General features: G+C 33.3%; 2 protein-coding genes across 5 annotated transcripts; one reads left to right on the top strand and one right to left on the bottom strand.

Moving 5' to 3' along the window:
* The first annotated feature begins 4,191 nt into the window (after positions 1 to 4,191).
* On the top strand, positions 4,192 to 7,475 carry LOC106753044 (protein DETOXIFICATION 41). 2 transcript variants are annotated; one of them, XM_014634827.2, is made up of 8 exons: positions 4,192 to 4,680; positions 5,108 to 5,652; positions 5,782 to 5,868; positions 5,963 to 6,019; positions 6,096 to 6,334; positions 6,482 to 6,600; positions 6,750 to 6,836; positions 6,919 to 7,475. In XM_014634827.2, the coding sequence occupies exons 1-8, from the start codon at positions 4,369 to 4,371 to the stop codon at positions 6,991 to 6,993; spliced, it is 1,521 nt and encodes a 506-aa protein (XP_014490313.1). In that variant the 5' UTR covers positions 4,192 to 4,368; the 3' UTR covers positions 6,994 to 7,475. The 2 variants fall into 2 exon arrangements, with proteins under 2 accessions (XP_014490313.1, XP_022633079.1); XM_022777358.1 differs by having other exon boundaries at positions 6,750 to 7,475.
* Positions 7,476 to 7,613: 138 nt separating this feature from the next.
* Positions 7,614 to 13,110, bottom strand: LOC106753045 (probable polyamine oxidase 2). Of its 3 annotated transcripts, XM_014634829.2 has the most exons (11): positions 12,933 to 13,110; positions 12,732 to 12,760; positions 11,378 to 11,490; positions 10,558 to 10,646; positions 10,339 to 10,452; positions 10,047 to 10,134; positions 9,836 to 9,921; positions 9,643 to 9,745; positions 8,855 to 8,952; positions 8,336 to 8,765; positions 7,614 to 8,108 (listed from the first exon to the last, which is right to left on the bottom strand). In XM_014634829.2, exons 1-11 carry the CDS (start codon positions 12,938 to 12,940, stop codon positions 7,800 to 7,802), a joined length of 1,467 nt encoding a protein of 488 aa, XP_014490315.1. In that variant the 5' UTR covers positions 12,941 to 13,110; the 3' UTR covers positions 7,614 to 7,799. The 3 variants fall into 3 exon arrangements, with proteins under 3 accessions (XP_014490315.1, XP_014490314.1, XP_014490316.1); XM_014634828.2 differs by having other exon boundaries at positions 12,732 to 13,110; XM_014634830.2 differs by lacking the exons at positions 12,732 to 12,760; positions 12,933 to 13,110 and adding an exon at positions 11,582 to 11,733.
* Between the last annotated feature and the right edge of the window lie 3,847 nt (positions 13,111 to 16,957).

Raw genomic sequence — 16,957 nt, 5'->3', positions numbered from 1 at the left:
AAGAAAAATCATGATTCCAAGCAAGTTTCTAAGTCAAAAGGGTGCATTTGATATCAAAATTAAGTATGAAAATAACTGTTTTTGAACCGTTATCAACAGTCGACTGAATTAGTAGTGTATTCGACTGAGAAACAATCTGACTGACAGAAAACTATAAATTGATTGAACGCGAATTGTTCAGAGACTTTTGATGCGCTAACATTTTCATTACTTGTTTTAGATTGAATTCTTTGTTTTAATAGCTCCAAGAATTCTCCAAGAAGACGATAGTGATCTTTCTTGAGAGAGATTCAGAGGGAGATAGCTTGCGCGCTCATTGCTTGATCAGAATCTGCACAAAGAAGGTGCTTCTTGATTGATCGTTGAAGGCTTGGCATCCTGTGAAGGCTACTGCATTTTATTGAAGGCTTCGCATCCTATGAAGACTGCTGCATTTTGTGAAGGCTTGGCATCCTGTGAAGTGTGCTGGAATTGGACCTGTTGTGATACAGGGGTTACACGTTGAGGATTGTTCGATGTAGGTTCAGATTGCAGAAGAGGGGATTCTTGTTGCAAGTCTAGTTTTTGTTATTACAACTATATTTTGGTTTTGGGTTAGAGAGGAGATTTATATTTTTGACGTGAGGTCTTTTATAAATTCCTTGTTGTAAAAACCGCAACCATTATACTGCATTTGCTTCCTGGGTTGGAAGGACACTGGATGTAGGCACTGTTGGTCGAACCAGTATAAAACCAATGTTTGATTTTCTCTATCCCTGCACTCTTTAATTCCAGTCGAATTTATCTTTTACGTAGTCAACTACGTTTTTCCACTGCATATAAATTTTCATTACTTACATTTCAAGAAAGATAAAAAAGCTTTATACTTTTGTTAAAAGACTGCGAAAAGATTTTGTTTTTGAAATATCACCAATTCCCCCTCCCCCCTCTCTTGGTGTAAAAACGAAGCCTACCTGTTTTCCAACAGGACGTCCAATTGGAAGGGCTGCCACATTTTCTTTGGGTAATGATACTTTGACATCTAGAATGTGACAAATTTTTTACACCTCCACGTGTCACATTCTGGATGGTCCACGTGTTTTAAAAAATAAAACGACAGAATGACATGGATTCAATGTGTAGTAACAGACCTGGGATCAATGTACAAATAAGTGGATAGTTTAGGCTAACTTTTAGTACGAGGAGGGCATCTTTGAATCTATCACTTGTTTTGACCTCCACAGTTTATTTTTAACCAATTTTATTGAATGAAATTCATCGAAGTCCATCCCGAAGGAAACGCTTTTCTTTAAAGTGATGGTGTAGAAAGGAAAGTTGTAGCAATATAGAAACAACTGGGTAGTTTGGGCTAACTTTTAGTACTAAAAAGACATCTTTGAATCTGCCACTTGTTTTGAACTCCATAATGAATCCACGTTATTTTGTCATTTTATTTTTTAAAACATGTGAACCACCTAGAATGTGACACGTGACGGTGTAAAAAATTTGTCATATTCTAAGTGTCAAAGTATCATTACCCTTTTTCTTTGGAGGAGAGCTGATAGGTGATGTCTAGCAGGCATGTGATGGACTGGACGGTGCATTTCATTCAAGGAGCGGGGCCCAAGGATGGTATCAGGGACTGGACTTCACGCTCTCCATGCTACACTCCACACACAAAAGCTTTTCAATTGGAGCAGCTTAAATTGGAGAAAAGGGCGTAACAGCCTAGTTTGGAAAAATAGTGCACATGAAGCAGAAAAATGAGCACAAACTCACAGTAAATTGGGATGAAAAGAAGCACACAGACTCAAATGAAAACATCCACGCCAGCAGCAACTTAGGGAAAGGCACACCCACGTACATCAAGAAGTCGACGTCCAACGCTTTCATTGTCCAACACGTGAAGAAAAAATGGTGCGCTGATGGTGCTGTCACACTTGGGCTTGAGAACCAAAAGGACTCCATGCTGGTCCAACAAGGGAAAAACGGCAGCGGTGTAGCACATTCAAAAGAAAATAGCACACTGCCTGCTTTGAAAAGAAAAAAATGATGCGCTGCTTTGAATAGCACACTGCCTGCTATTCAAAAGAAAATAGCAGCACGTTACAGATCCAGCTTGGAGAAGCAGCGCTTGGCCCATGGATCCTTGGAAAGCAAGCTCCAACAATGCACACTAGGTCTAGGATAAAAAATGGAGAGGCAACAACTGCTAAGGGGGACTCACCTTTCATTTTGAGAAAAGCACACGGACATTGAAATGAATGAGGAAGCAGTGATGAGAATGGAGGTGCAGCAGCCACCTTGAGAGGAATTTGATTGTTGTTTTAAAAGAAAGTTGCAGGCGCATTCGTTTTCATTTTGTGGGAAGAGCACACGCTCTTTTTTCTTTGCTTGCTGGAGAAACAGTGACACATTTCTTTTATTGTAGCCGCCATTTCTGAATCGTCATTTTGTTTTCTTTTAAGAAAGGCACGGGTTGCATCCAGTATGTTACCTCAAGGACTCATGGAGAAGATGCGTTTTTCTTTATTTGTTTGTTGCAATGTTCGATTTGTTCACGCACTCTTAATTTAAAATTTATTCCAGCAATGTGACGTTTTGCTTTGGGAGGCACACAACTACATTTAGTTTTCTGCTGATTTAATTTCTTTGAGAAAAATGAAGATGGTGATTTTAGAAGTAGATTGATATTTCAATTAGACATGCGAAGATTTACTTGGGAGAAGGCAGTATTTTCATTTTGTGTTTTTAGAGAATAGGCACTCCTTTCTTTTGATAAAAATTTTATTCCAGGTTATGGTTCCATATATTTGTTTGCATTGGATATTTCTTTATTCAAGCTTACAGTTGTACGTCCACGAGGGGTTAGCTCCCAAAATGATTTTCTTTGATTTAGCTTTAGCTTGCACTGAGACTCATTTAAATATTATTGAATTTTGAATTACATTCAGCAATATGGTTCATTTCATTTTACTGTTAATGCATTTTTAAGTTCTATTTCCGTGATGAATTTGCTTATTTGATTCCTTTCATATACAAAAACACCTTCAAAACCTCCACTTTTTGTTAGACCTAATTCTTGAACCATGGTTTGGTATTTGAGAGACGATCTAAGAGTCACTTCCTAACACTATACCACATCTTTAATACACAATAAATTTGTATGAGGTGTGACACCCATCAATGAAAAAAAAAAAAAAAGATAATAAGAGTCCATTAATACTTAAATATAATTTAAATATCTTATAAGTCAATTATTATCACCATATTAATTAGTTATCCTATAAAAAAATAATGATGTAATTATATAAAAGATAAAACATAAACAACTTGCTATCATTATCATGTGTTATATCCTAAAACAAAAGTTTAATAGTATATATAAACAACTTGCTATCATTATCATGTGTAACTTCAAAAGAAAGATTTTGTATCATAATAATATCAAAACAATTTTTTCTTACTTTTTACAAATGAATTCACAAAGTTTTATTTTATTTTTCAAGATAGTTGTGTCCAAATTGAATGAGAAGGAAAAAAAATAATAGTAATCATAATAATAATAATTATTATAGTATTTAAAAAATATAATTTTTAATATTATTTTTTACATTTTGATAAGTTAAAACATCTGATAGTTTAATTTTCAATTTATAAAATCAAATAACCTAATTAGTCAATGTCAAGTCCAACATCAGGCATTTTTGAAACTGAAAATTGAAATCAGGGATATCAAATAACCTAATTAATCAAAGTTGCATATCATTAAAAATTAAGGTATAAAAATTATGTAAAAGTAATCAGGGACTAAAATTAAGAATTTAGAAATATATAGAAATCAAAATAAAGGGACCAAAATTACGTAAAAAAAGTAGGGACCAAAACTACATATTTCAGAAAATTTAAAATTTAAAATTATAATTAAACCTGTAAGTTAATACCAATATGTTACAATTCTTGTTCCAGTTTTATATTAAGATTGATTACATCAAATTTAAACATTTAGGAAACCCGTTTACATTTACAATCAATTGAGAACCATTTTGTAATAATAATAAATATAAATCAACATACAATATTCTAATAAGAAACCAAACAAATTGAATAAGTAATACTGGTTATGAATATTTTTTAAACAACTGAATTGAAAAACAAATGTGCATACTCATTTTGAAGAATATCAAGATGAAAGGAAAAACTTGTGGTGTTAGGGTTAGTTTGATCCACTTGTTTGCAAGTTAGGTAAGTGTCAAGAAGAAGAATGGTTGGTAGTTACAAAATCTTTAGGCAAACTAACTTGTCACATGTCCCATTCCCACTGTTCCACTATACACTACTTGCAATTCATCCTTCCATTCTTTTGGAGGTAGTGCAGACAACACAAGCATGAACTCAGAGTCAGGTTACCAACCACTTCTAGTTGGTCTTCATTCACACTCCCAGATTCCAGATTTGTCATCAGACACCATTGAAGAGTTCTTGAAACAAAGGTCCATTGAGTTGAGATGGTGGCCACAACTTGTTGCTTGGGAGTCAAGGCTCATATGGCTATTGTCATGGGCCTCCATTCTTGTCTCCATATTCAACTACATGTTAAGCTTTGTCACCTTGATGTTCACTGGGCACTTGGGGTCTCTTGAGCTTGCTGGGGCATCCATGGCCATTGTTGGAATTCAGGGTCTTGCTTATGGGATTATGGTATTTTTGTTTTGCTTTATATCCTCTCAAACTTTTACCTAACATGTCATTTTGAGTGAGCTTGTTCTCTATATGTGTACTAAAGTATTACAAGTAGTAGATATGAGATCAAATTTGGATAGGAGTCAGTATAAAGAAGAAGAAATGTTAGTACCTAGTTTCAATTTTACAATGGGAATTAGTTGATGACTTTCATTTTGCACATTGTTCTGATCTATATATGTTACCAGCACTGATAACAACAGAATGTTAGTAAATTTTCTTAACAGTGTTATATGGTAAAAATAATTAGAAATTACAAATCATGAATGAGTTTAGTAAACAAGGAGCGAGATTCTCAAAATTTGGTGATTTCTTTGGTATGGAACTTGAGTTTAGTTTTGTATATTGAATCTGTGAAAGTGGTTGTTAAATTCTCCTTAAACAGTTGGGGATGGCAAGTGCAGTGCAAACAGTGTGTGGAGAAGCATACGGGGCAAGAAAATACTCAGCAATGGGCATCATATTGCAAAGAGCAATCATCTTACACTTGGGGGCTGCAGTGATTCTCACATTTCTGTATTGGTTTTCAGGGTCATTTCTGAAAGCCATAGGTCAGTCAGAGAGCATAGCAGAGAAAGGTCAAGTTTTTTCACGCGGAATCATTCTTCAACTCTATGCATTTGCAGTATCCTGCCCTATGCAGAGGTTCCTCCAAGCACAGAACATTGTGAATCCTCTTGCATTCATGTCACTTGTGGTGTTCCTTCTGCATGTGCTTCTCACTTGGTTGGTTCTCTTTGTATTCGACTATGGACTTGTTGGAGCTGCTCTTACTCTCAGCTTCTCATGGTGGTTTCTTGTCTTGTTGAATGCTTTATACATCATTCTTAGCCCAAGATGTAACCAAACTTGGGGTGGCCTCACTGTCAAAGCTTTCAAAGGAATTTGGCCTTATTTCAAACTGACAGCTGCTTATGCTTGGATGCTGTGGTATAGATCAGAAATCCACTTAATTCTCATTCTCTTGGCAAATGTTCTAATTTTAGTAGTAATTAGAAAAAGTAAAAAACTTAGGTCTAGTTTTTTAATTACTTTTTGGTTACCTTCATTCTAATGCAGTTTGGAGACATGGTATAATCAAGGACTGATACTTTTATCTGGGTTAATTTCCCATCCCACAGTCTCAGTGGACACTATTTCTATTTGGTATGTTATTATGACAACATCCTTTTTGTGGGTATAGCCAATTAATGATCATCTTATCTAACCATAATTTTCATGTCAATGGATTCTCATTCAGTATGAATTACTTAAACTGGGACCTCCAATTTATGTTGGGTCTAAGTTCTGCAACCAGGTTAGTGCAAGAAAAAAATGCTCTCATTTAACTCAAGTAAACTTAAATGTTGTTAATGAGAAGATGGGTGATGTAGTGTCAGAATCAGCAATGAATTAGAGGCAGCTCATCCAAGAGTAGCAAGATTTTCTGTCATCGTAGTGAATGGAATCAGCATTGTCATCAGTGTAGTTTTCTCTGCAATTATTTTGACATGCCAGGAGCCTTTGAGCAAGCTTTTTACTTCTGACTCTGAAGTCATTGAGGAAGTTTCTAGTTTGACTCCACTGCTTGCTATCTCAGTTTTCTTAAATTTCATTCAACCCATACTGTCAGGTAACACAATCTACTCCCACTAAACTTTGAAAAATGAGTTAATTCTTGCTAAAAAAATTTATTAATATCATGTAAGGAAACAAAAGGTTTGTACACCATTTTACTTCTGATTCTTCCTTTTTTGTAATTTTATTTGAAAAAATTCAGGAGTTGCAATTGGATGTGGATGGCAGGCTGTTGTGGCATATGTAAATTTGGCTTCTTTCTATGTCATTGGGCTCACAGTTGGGTGTGTTCTTGGCTTTCAAACTACTCTGGGAGTAGCTGTAAGTTCAATACATTTCTGATAGACATCTGAATATATTTCTTCATAAATATTTCTAAACAACAAAAATAGTAAAAGACAAATTCCTTCAACGTTAACTTATTTTCCTATATTTTGCATGAATATTTGTAGTATTTGGGTTTGTTACAGGGTATCTGGTGGGGGATGATCTTCGGAGTTTTAGTACAAACAGCAACTCTAACAATTCTGACTGCTAGAACAAATTGGGATGTAGAGGTAACGGAAATTAAAAGAATACTTACTGTTACAGAAACTGCTTGTTACATGCAGAGTAAAACAATTTACTCCACAATTGTAGGTTGAAAAAACTCTTGCTCGCATCAAACGATCAGCAGAAGATGAGACCCTAGATCTCTTGATTACGAACATTTGACATTTTCTTTTTTTCATTTTCTTTCAGGCTTAATTAAAATAAAGTTGTTTAGCTATATTTAGTATCAGCTCACGTAATTTTGGTGGTCAAAGAACTGAAACAACTTTCACTCACGATTAATTATTGATGAAAATTCCAAAAATGTCACAACGTGTGCATATAAAAAGAGGGCAATTTAAAAATTCAAAATTCACGAGATTGAAAGTTGGCAGTATTAATTATTCCTTTAAGCCCAAGTGAAAAGTTGTATAACTCAATAATCCTTAACCATAGGAATTAAAATAATTAATAAAGAAAGGAATGATCAGAAAACTGCTTCCTGCATGTGAAATTTGTGACAACTTCTTATTCTATGATTATCCTGTCTGTTTCCGAGCCAACATTTTACACAGCTGGGAAATGTCAGAGTTTCGTAAGTTCCACATTGAGGAATATATTTATTTAAACTATAAATTATTACATTAAACAACAATGACGTGTTGCCAAGTTGTCTGAAGATTTGTTAAAAATCATATTTAAAAGACGAGAGAAAACACGAATGGGCATATTTTTATCATGCATGCAAACATAAAGTTGATGAGTAAAGAGACGTTCTCAAACTAAGAAGCACTTAACGAAACTTAAGTTGTCAAAGTCTCTTAGGTACACAATATTTCATATAACCAGTTCATAACAAACATTGACAATGGATATGCAACATAAAAGGTGACTTACCAAAGCATCACTATATATAGAGCTAGATGGTAATGAAGAAGAAAACAGAGATTCTGGTTGTGTCCACTAGTTATGACTCAAAGAAGATTTGATTACATACGAGATATCTGAAGAGGGATAGACAAGGAAGCCTCTTCTCCCATCACTGGCTGGAACAAATCAAGCTCTCCATAGCGCTCCAGAACCCGCATTCGGCAATCTTCAGCTGCCATCATTCCGGTGGAGAATGCCCCATGGACGGAACCTGGATAACTCATACTTGTTGCTTCCCCAGCAAAGAACAAATTATCCACTGGGACTCGTAGCCTCTCAAACAGTTCATGGGATTTTCCTACAGCATCATAGCTATAGGAACCTAGTGAATTTATATCTGAGCCCCACCGAGACACAAGATACTGATTCTGCAGAGTGGCATCAAATTACTAATTAAAAATACACACACAATACTTTGCATCTCAATTACATGTTGAATGACCACAATCATACACTTGTAAAGATTAAAAGGTGGAAGGACAGATAGACTATGCTTTATGTAGCTTAGACAGTGTATTTACAGGCTGAAGCATTGGTTTCTTTTATATTTCTGACTAAAAGTGAAACTAGTAACAGATAGAATTAATATGGGTACCGGTGAAGAAGCATCTGGAAGAATCCTCTGGAGCTGCATGAAAGCGAAGTTGGCAGCTGCTTCATCAGACATCTTTTCGATGTCTTTGGCAAGCCGCCCAGAAGGCATGTAAACAAGGACAGGATGACCTGCGGCTTTGTGGAGATTAAGGAAGTAGCTGCATCCATAAGATGTATCTGCAACTACTCCCAAGAACTCCACATTAGGCCAAAACACATTTTCGAAGTGTAAGATGATTTTGTTCTCAATTCCAATTCCAAGATCAGCAATGGCAGCTTCCTTCCAGTCTGGGAGTTTTGGCTCAAACACTATTGTCTTTGCTTTAAGCACCCCAAGTGGAACAGCAATGATGGCAGCATCAGCAAAAAATGTTTTACCATTTTCCACTGTTACCTTTACTCCATTATATCGCCTAATTACTTTTGTGACCCTGAAAAAGGGGCGTCACCATGGCCAGAGGATTAATTACACAAAAATAGTACATATTAATTCAAATTAATAACTAAAAATATTATCTACCTGTGCCCCAAGCGAATATCAAGACCCTTGGCTAAGGTATTTATAACAGGCAAGTAGCCCCGGACCATTAGACCATGACCACCAGGGAGAAGCACCTCCTGTAAGGACAGGACAGAGTAATTACAAAGAAGATACATAAATTACGTGTTAGATAAAAGGTTTCAAGTAAGATGCTATAATTAGGATAATAAAGTTGCGTATTTGTAATATGGATTCTCTTTTAACAAACTTTATAGTAGGCTGGTATAAAGTGCGTAACAATTTTGAACCCTACATCCCGTAAAGGTTGAGACCACCTTTTAACAATCATGCAATATGATGGTATATTCCGATGATAGAGGAATCCTACACATCCGACTCGAACCACTTTAACAAAAAAGCACCACTAATTTGTAGTGGAGGAAGAACGTTATAATGATTGTGTTATATATTAAATTGACACTTGTTTTAAATCTTAGACAGCCGTCATTGATTTAATTGTATATGATGCAATTTACCTTAAGATGACTTATTAAGGTACAAAAAGGGTTTCAATCAGATACATACTCCTATATGTAGATCAGGAAACACATTTTCATGATTATCGGTCATAGAAAGGCTGCATGTTGAAGACTCATGCATGCACCTGGCTATGAGACGACTTTACAAACTATTTCTTTCACTACCTGTATGTAAGACCAAAGAGAATAGATCATTCAGTGCGTAAATTGGGGTGGGTGGAAGGGTGGGGGATTTGGAACTAGACCTCTAATACAAACAAAATTTTCAGCTTGATTAGTTGAAATTACCTGATCCCATTCTTTTAGTGAAATAGTATCAGAATCTGCAGCAAACCAACCCTCCATTCTGCACAAATACCACTGAAGCACCTTATGTGCAAGGCCCTCCAACCTGGTTTCAAGTGATGAAAATGTTATCAATTACTAGGCCTAAAAGAGTAATAATGGTGCTAAAGAAATTATTTCTTATGTCCATAATAACCTTAGTTCAGGATTCCTATCCAAAACAATTGAAAGACCACGAAATACGGACATGTCTTCATTGAATTCTTCTCTTATTTTATTTGTCTGCATTTAGTCATGAAATGATCGTTTAGAAATGCAATCTATGCCTAAAATATTGCTTCCAACTATGAAAATAGAGCTTATGAGGTAAAACATAAGTAGGAAAATTAATAAACAAAAAGAATTACCTCCTCTAAAATTGTCTCAAATATTCCACCAACTTTTGTTACCAACTCTTGGGGAACCTGATTCCCATCGGTATCAAAAAGTGCATAGCTGCAAGAATTTGATGAAGTTCAATTTTCAATTAAAAAAAAGAGAGAGAAAATTAGTCTATAGTAATTTCCACCATGCAGAATGACCAGAAAATATATTAAAATAAGTTGCCAAAAATTATTTGAAATCAATGATCATATACGATGCAAGTATGACAGAATTAGCTATATAATAGTAATAAATCATGAAAATCTATATACTTACCTCTCCAAATCATGGTCATAAAGTACGGAGTTATCTCCACTCGTACGATAAAGGGGTAGCCCCAGCCTCGCAATGACCGAAGCCAGTGGGTTTTCCTTGGAAACTCCATGCAACCTGAAAAATGAGTACCTCTTATTACTAAACAGGGAAAGTAATGGACAAATTCTGCATTCTCATAAAAACATAACCATCATAAATTTATCAGAAAATAAGCCTCACCATGAGGCTCCCAGGTCAACAGGAAAACCAAATGAGTAATCAGTGTGAATTCGGCCACCAATTCTTTCCCTTGACTCTAAGAGAACAACCTAACAATTTTTTTTCAAAAAAAAAAAAACACGATTTAGTCCCTCAACTCTGAAAATGCATATTAATAAGTTAATTATTGACTACAAAAACATGAAGCAAGTTCAAGTTTCAACTACAAGCAACACAAATACACAATCCTTAGCTTAAAAGTTAAATTATTTTGCCACTTCATGATTCCCATTATTCGCCCAAACACATGAAATTCTCAGGCAACAGGTTCATCAAAACATAAGAGAAAATGTGGCCCCAATTCACTTGCTGCGTGCGTGCGTTTCGTGAAAATTGATTAACCCATATATGTACGTACAAAACCAGTCCAATTCTGAACTACCAAGTGTCACCCAGGACCCTTCCCCGAAACCATTACAAGCTTCCATTCAACAAAGCTCATAATGATGTAGGAAATCATAATGATGGATTGACCCACCAATTTTTTTCACTGAAATATAATGCAACCTACTTCAAACTACAGGAAAATTCAGATACAGTTCTTCAAATACTTTGGGTTGTTGCCCAATAATAGATTAAACTAGCATCCACTTGCATTGAAGGTTAACATAGATTAGCAGATTTAAAACCCTTATTGAAATTGGAGATCTGATCCAAAAGTACCTACAAAACTGCATTCAATTTTTGTCCTATAAAGTACTGTTTTACATTAGAGTAGCAAATACAAGTTTAACAAATATTATTAAAAATCCATATAATTAAACTGGCGCATAGTTGTTACCTGAAACGAAGCATCATGGAGTGCACGTGCAGCAGCAATCCCAGCCATGCCACCACCAACAATAATCACAGATGGTGACCTCCCCTCCTGCTTGCTGTTTCCATAACAAAGAGCTACAAGAAAAAAGGAAAAAGAAAGAAAATATGATCCAACCTTCCATAAGTTAATTCAACTTTGAAATTATTCCCTCAACTTTAAATATACCAGAGTGATCATGAGTATGTATATATCAATTCAAATAACTTTTTCTCTCTTTAAAGAGACTCTTCCCATTATTTATCTTATCTTACAATTCTCTTTATCCTCATGCGAAGATTTCTTTTCGCACCCCACCCCACCCCATCTCTCTTAACTGAGAGTTGGTGTATACATTTGATACACACAAAACAATAACATTAATATAAAAATAATCTAATTGTCGCGTGCATAATTGTGAGGTCAGACATTTAGATTACAAACTAATGTATTCTGCAAAAACATTATTATAAAACTAAACATTTGTTATAAAAAAATTAAAATACAATAAAATACTAAAAATTAAATCACTTTTCTATAATTTAAAGCATAATATATAAAAATAATTGGGATATGCATCATGTGACTCTAAAAATATTTATCAAAAAAATTAATAATTTGTTAGCTCAAAGAATATAAATTACAATAATATACATAAAATTTATAATAGATTAAAACAAAATATATATATATATATATATATATATATATATATATATATATATATATAAGATTAAAATACATTATTTTTAAATACACGACAAAAGAAATGGTTGGACTACAAAAGTTTCATTTTTGACTATGCAATCTGAAGGAAAATAATGAAATTTGGAAACATATCCTACCAAAATACCTACTGTTCCTGCCTTTTTCATTCTCTCATGGAGAAAATTGTCCACTAGTATTTTTATTTAGTTTAAAAATCTAAATAGTATCTTATAAACTGGCTTTCTAATACTTAAAGTACAGCTATTCCTTCTTTCCAAAAGTCTTTCAAAAGCAATGTATAAAATACGGAAATTACTTTTTATCCAAATATTTTTAAAAGCTTCATGATAGCTTGTTTAATTTAAGTTAAGTATAAAATAAATTATTCTGAAAAAAAAAAAAAAAGGTACAGCTTTGTGCCTGACAGACGAACACGTGCCTCCCACTGTTACTGAGAAACTTTTTCATTTCACCAATAAAACCATAACACCGATTTAGAAATTAAAAACCTTATTTTCCTCACCACAATTATAAATCCTCAAATAAAATAAGGTGCACACGCGGTCACCACCGACATTTGAGAAAAACAGATACAAAAATTCAGAAACGAAAAAATCGATTAAAAGCTAACCTCTGGTTAACTGATGACTACGCTTATTCCTGGACTCCATAATTGGACCAAAAAATCAGATTATTGTTAGTGAAGAATTCGGTGTCCAAATTCGAAACAAAAGAGAGCGATTGAGGCGAGAAATGGAGGAAGAAAATCAGCAAACAGGTAACGAAGTAGTTGGAATTCAAGTTTGAAGACGACGAATCCAGCTTCACGAACCAGTTCATGCAGCTCGAGCCACGATATCAAATAGAGTTTCCGCGAAATATCGATCAGGCAGAAGGTTCTGGAAGTTCAAAAGATTTTCTGAGAAAGAGAAAATGAGAGAGAAAATTCTAGAGTGAAAAAAAGATAATGGATTTTAGAGAGAGAAGGTGGAGTTATGATTTCGGAAAGCAAGTTTCGTCTGAGATTTATAGAGTTGGTTCGTCACGATCGTCTTCGTCTCAGCCGAACTGCACCGTCATTTCAAGCGCGGCTTGGCGCGCGTGGGCAAGACCTCCTATTGAGAAGAGACACGTGGTTTGCATTTTTATTTGTAATTTGGAACGTGCATGAGGGTACTCTTGCTACGCGTCGGTTACTGATGCTGATGGATCAAAACCTGATTAGGACATTAGAAGGGGTTGAAGTTATTTTATAGATATGGTAATTTGGAACTCATTCTCTTTAATTACGTCTACACTTTTTCTTAATTACATTTTTTAAATATTTATTGGTCAGTATATAATTAATTGGACTCAAATCTGATATTTTTTTTAACCAAGTTTTTTCCCATTTAAAAACCTTAAATTCGAAATGTAAATTTAAACTGTCTTGCCTGATTTACTTTGTAATTCCTAACCATTGGTCAGGAGAATTTATTAACTATAAAAGTATCTTTAGCTTTTATGAGTTTTTTTAATAAAATTTTTAAAAAATATATAAAAAACTAATTTATGCATAAATTAATTTATAAAACTTCACTTATAAAATATTTTTTAATTTTAAGTTTTAATTTATTAAGAACTCAATGCTAAATTATAGAGAAACTATTTTTATATATTTTTATTTTTTTAAATATGTATAAGAAAAAAAAAAATATATATATATATATATATATATATATATATATATATTTATTTATTATTTAGTATTATAAAAAAAATTCTAATAAGTATTATGTAGTAACTTAATTTTAGTGGTAATGGAATATGATAATCTTTGATTTTATAAATAACTTAGAATGATATAACAATTATCTAACTAGAAATCAAACTATTGTAACTCGAACTACCTAGTTTAGGTCACATAATAATTATGCACCAACAAGAATTTTTTTCTAAACAAGCGTTTATCATTAAGTTAAAAGTTATAAATAATAATCAATGTGCAATTTTTTTCTATTTAAGAGTGTAATTAGGGATGGCAAAAAAATCCACACCCGCGGATATCCACGGATAAAATCCGCAACGGATAGTTGATACCCGCAGATATTTACTATCCGAAACCCGTGGATAGCGGATATTTTAATACCCGCTTATAAACGGGTGGGATGCAGATATTATAGTATCCGTACCCGCGGATATCCGCTACCCGCAAAAAATAAAAATAAAAATTTAATTTTTATTTTATTAAGTTAAATATAATTAAAATTAAAATTAATTTATATTTTACAAGGTTAAATTTAATTAAAATTGTACTATATGAAATATACCGATCGGAATTAATTGTCATTTATTAATAATTAACACGTATTAATATGTCATATTGCCTTATTCTTTACAAAATATATATACGGTATTGATTATTGATTATTGGTTTTGATTGCCTAAAAGTATATTGCACTAATTAATAAGTCAAATTGTCTTACTCTTTACAAAATATATGATATTAATTATTTATTATATGATATTAATTATTTATTATTGGATTTGATTGCCTAAAAATATAATGCACTAATGGAAATCAATGGACTTGTTTGTCATAGGCTCTATAAATATACAATTGATATCTTCTATCCTAATAAAATTTAGACTTTTTTCATATCTTGAGCGTCGGAGTGTCTTCTACACGTCAACAAGAGAACAAAGAAAAGAAGGAGACTAACCATCGAACCAATTCAACCCAAACAAAACTTAAATTTTAATTTATATTTAATTTAATTTATATTATATTTATATATTTTTTTGTAATTCTATTTAAATTTTATTTTAATAATTTATAAAAATATGTTTTTTTAAATATTTGCGGGTATCCGTGGATATCCGTAGGTTTTAAAATATTCGCGGATGTTTTTTAGGCGGATACCCGACGGGTAGTGGGTCGGGTTTCGGGTACAATTTTATATGGCGGGTCGGGTTCAGGTATCACATTATTCGACTCGAACCTGACCCGTTGCCATCCCTAAGTGTAACAAGTGTCAAAATTCAAATGTGACATGACTTATTTAGTCTCCATAATGAGAAAATTGATATACCCTACAAAACCTATATTCAGTGAAAACATAATAAAAATGTGTGTGGTTCAATTCTCATTTAATACCTTGATATCTTATGAATATTGTTCATTATTTCCTATAAAATTGAATTGTTCTTTTAGTTCTAAGTTTGAAACTTCATGACCAAGACTTATCCAAGTTCATCCAAGAAGATTCAAAAAACTTTCATCAATTAAAATACTTATAGATAATTATTGTGAACTATTCTTTAATGGAAACCCATATTGATGAGTTAGTTTTGTTCCTATTATTTGTATAATTAATTTGATTAGTTGAGTTTATATTCTTATTTAAAGGATATTTAAATCCAACATTTATTTTTGTGTTCTCATGTCTAAGTAAGCAATAGCCTTAATGGCTTTACCATATTTGGAAGGAAGAAGTTGGAGTTTTATGCAAGGTTATGGTGGTAAAGTCCTAATAGGATGCATTTCATGAAAAGAGAATACTAGAATTTCTCCCTTCATAGAATTTGAATGGGGAGATTCATTTAAAAGATAGAGCCAACACAAAAATAATTTCTTCATCTATAAAACTTTGTTCAAAATAGATAGACTTAACCTCTGTAGTATCACTGAGATTGAGTGTAGAGATTACCTTTCTTATTGTAGATAAACACCTTTGATGATTGGATTTTCCTTTTGCTTTCTTCCTTTTGAGAAATTTGAAATTACTCTTTTTCTTTACTTTTTTGCGTAGAATTTTCTAGCTTTCTTTTTATTGCAATTTCCAGGGAAATTATTGGAGCAATTTCTAGAGTAAGACCTCTTACATTTGATTCCCAAATATGACTTTTTGGAGGCTTTATTGAACTTGTTCTTCTGGCTCATGATGTTTGAGAAGAATTCATGCTGTCTGCACAATTTGTCCACTTCTCCCAATGCAATTTGGTGGATCTATCCTAATATCAAGGATGTAAAACCCTTTTAGATAGAGATAGTCATCTTGTTTAATTCAAGTTGAATCTTAGTAAGGAGAGATACAACATAAATGTTATTAAAACTTAGATCATTAAGTCCATTAAGATGATAAAATCTTTTGCTCATTCTCCGATAATGTTAAGTATGTGATCTTGACTGGGCAACATTTCATCTCAAAGAATACCTGTCTGATTTTTTATCAACCATGGTGTCATCTTTTATTTGCTCTAATATACTGCAAAATGCTCTGATATACTGGAAGGATCATTTAATCACTTGTATCTACTGATTGCTACATTTGCTCTTATTTCTAGTGATAAGTTAACTGTTTATGAACTGTTTGTGTACAAACATGGTTGCTTATTAATCATGGTTGTGCATCATAAAAAAAGGGGAAGATTGTTTAGATTGTTTATAAGGGAAACACTGATTTAGCTAACCTTAATCTCATAGTGCTCTAGTCACTCTAGTTTTTGATGATGATGTTAAGAGTCCAGTGTTGACAAATTGACAAGTGTACCAAATCGTACAAGTAATATAAATGGTAAGACCAAGTATCGTTTTCCCAAGAGACTCGAAAGGCTTTCTCGTTCACGTGAATTAAAATAATAAGACTTGAAAATAAAAATTAATAAATTGGATTTGAGAACAAAAACATTAACATGTAAAATAAAGTTGATTCAATTGACAAAAGAAAACAATGGATGAATGATGTTGTTGGGGGTTTACAATTTCATCTAATCCGCCCTCTCTTATCTACTCCTCTTGAATATTAGTTTGATTAATTAATTGTTATGCGACTTTCTTAGCCTCCCCTTAACCCGATCCCTCGGTGAAAAGAGCCT

The sequence above is a fragment of the Vigna radiata genome, unplaced genomic scaffold (assembly GCF_000741045.1).
Source record: "Vigna radiata var. radiata cultivar VC1973A unplaced genomic scaffold, Vradiata_ver6 scaffold_95, whole genome shotgun sequence".
Classification (NCBI taxonomy): domain Eukaryota; kingdom Viridiplantae; phylum Streptophyta; class Magnoliopsida; order Fabales; family Fabaceae; genus Vigna; species Vigna radiata.
This window is presented reverse-complemented; position numbering and strand designations above follow the sequence as displayed.

Excerpts from the sequence above, each read along its gene's own strand:
- LOC106753044 (XM_022777358.1), top strand. The coding sequence starts at position 4,369 with ATGAACTCAGAGTCAGGTTACCAACCACTTCTAGTTGGTCTTCATTCA. Across the intron at positions 4,681-5,107 it reads GTCTTGCTTATGGGATTATG|TTGGGGATGGCAAGTGCAGT; the intron begins GTATTTTTGTTT and ends CTCCTTAAACAG. Across the intron at positions 5,869-5,962 it reads GTGGACACTATTTCTATTTG|TATGAATTACTTAAACTGGG; the intron begins GTATGTTATTAT and ends ATTCTCATTCAG.
- LOC106753045 (XM_014634828.2), bottom strand. The coding sequence starts at position 12,771 with ATGGAGTCCAGGAATAAGCGTAGTCATCAGTTAACCAGAG. Across the intron at positions 10,647-11,377 it reads TCCATGATGCTTCGTTTCAG|GTTGTTCTCTTAGAGTCAAG; the intron begins GTAACAACTATG and ends AAAAATTGTTAG. Across the intron at positions 10,453-10,557 it reads GTTGACCTGGGAGCCTCATG|GTTGCATGGAGTTTCCAAGG; the intron begins GTGAGGCTTATT and ends CTCATTTTTCAG.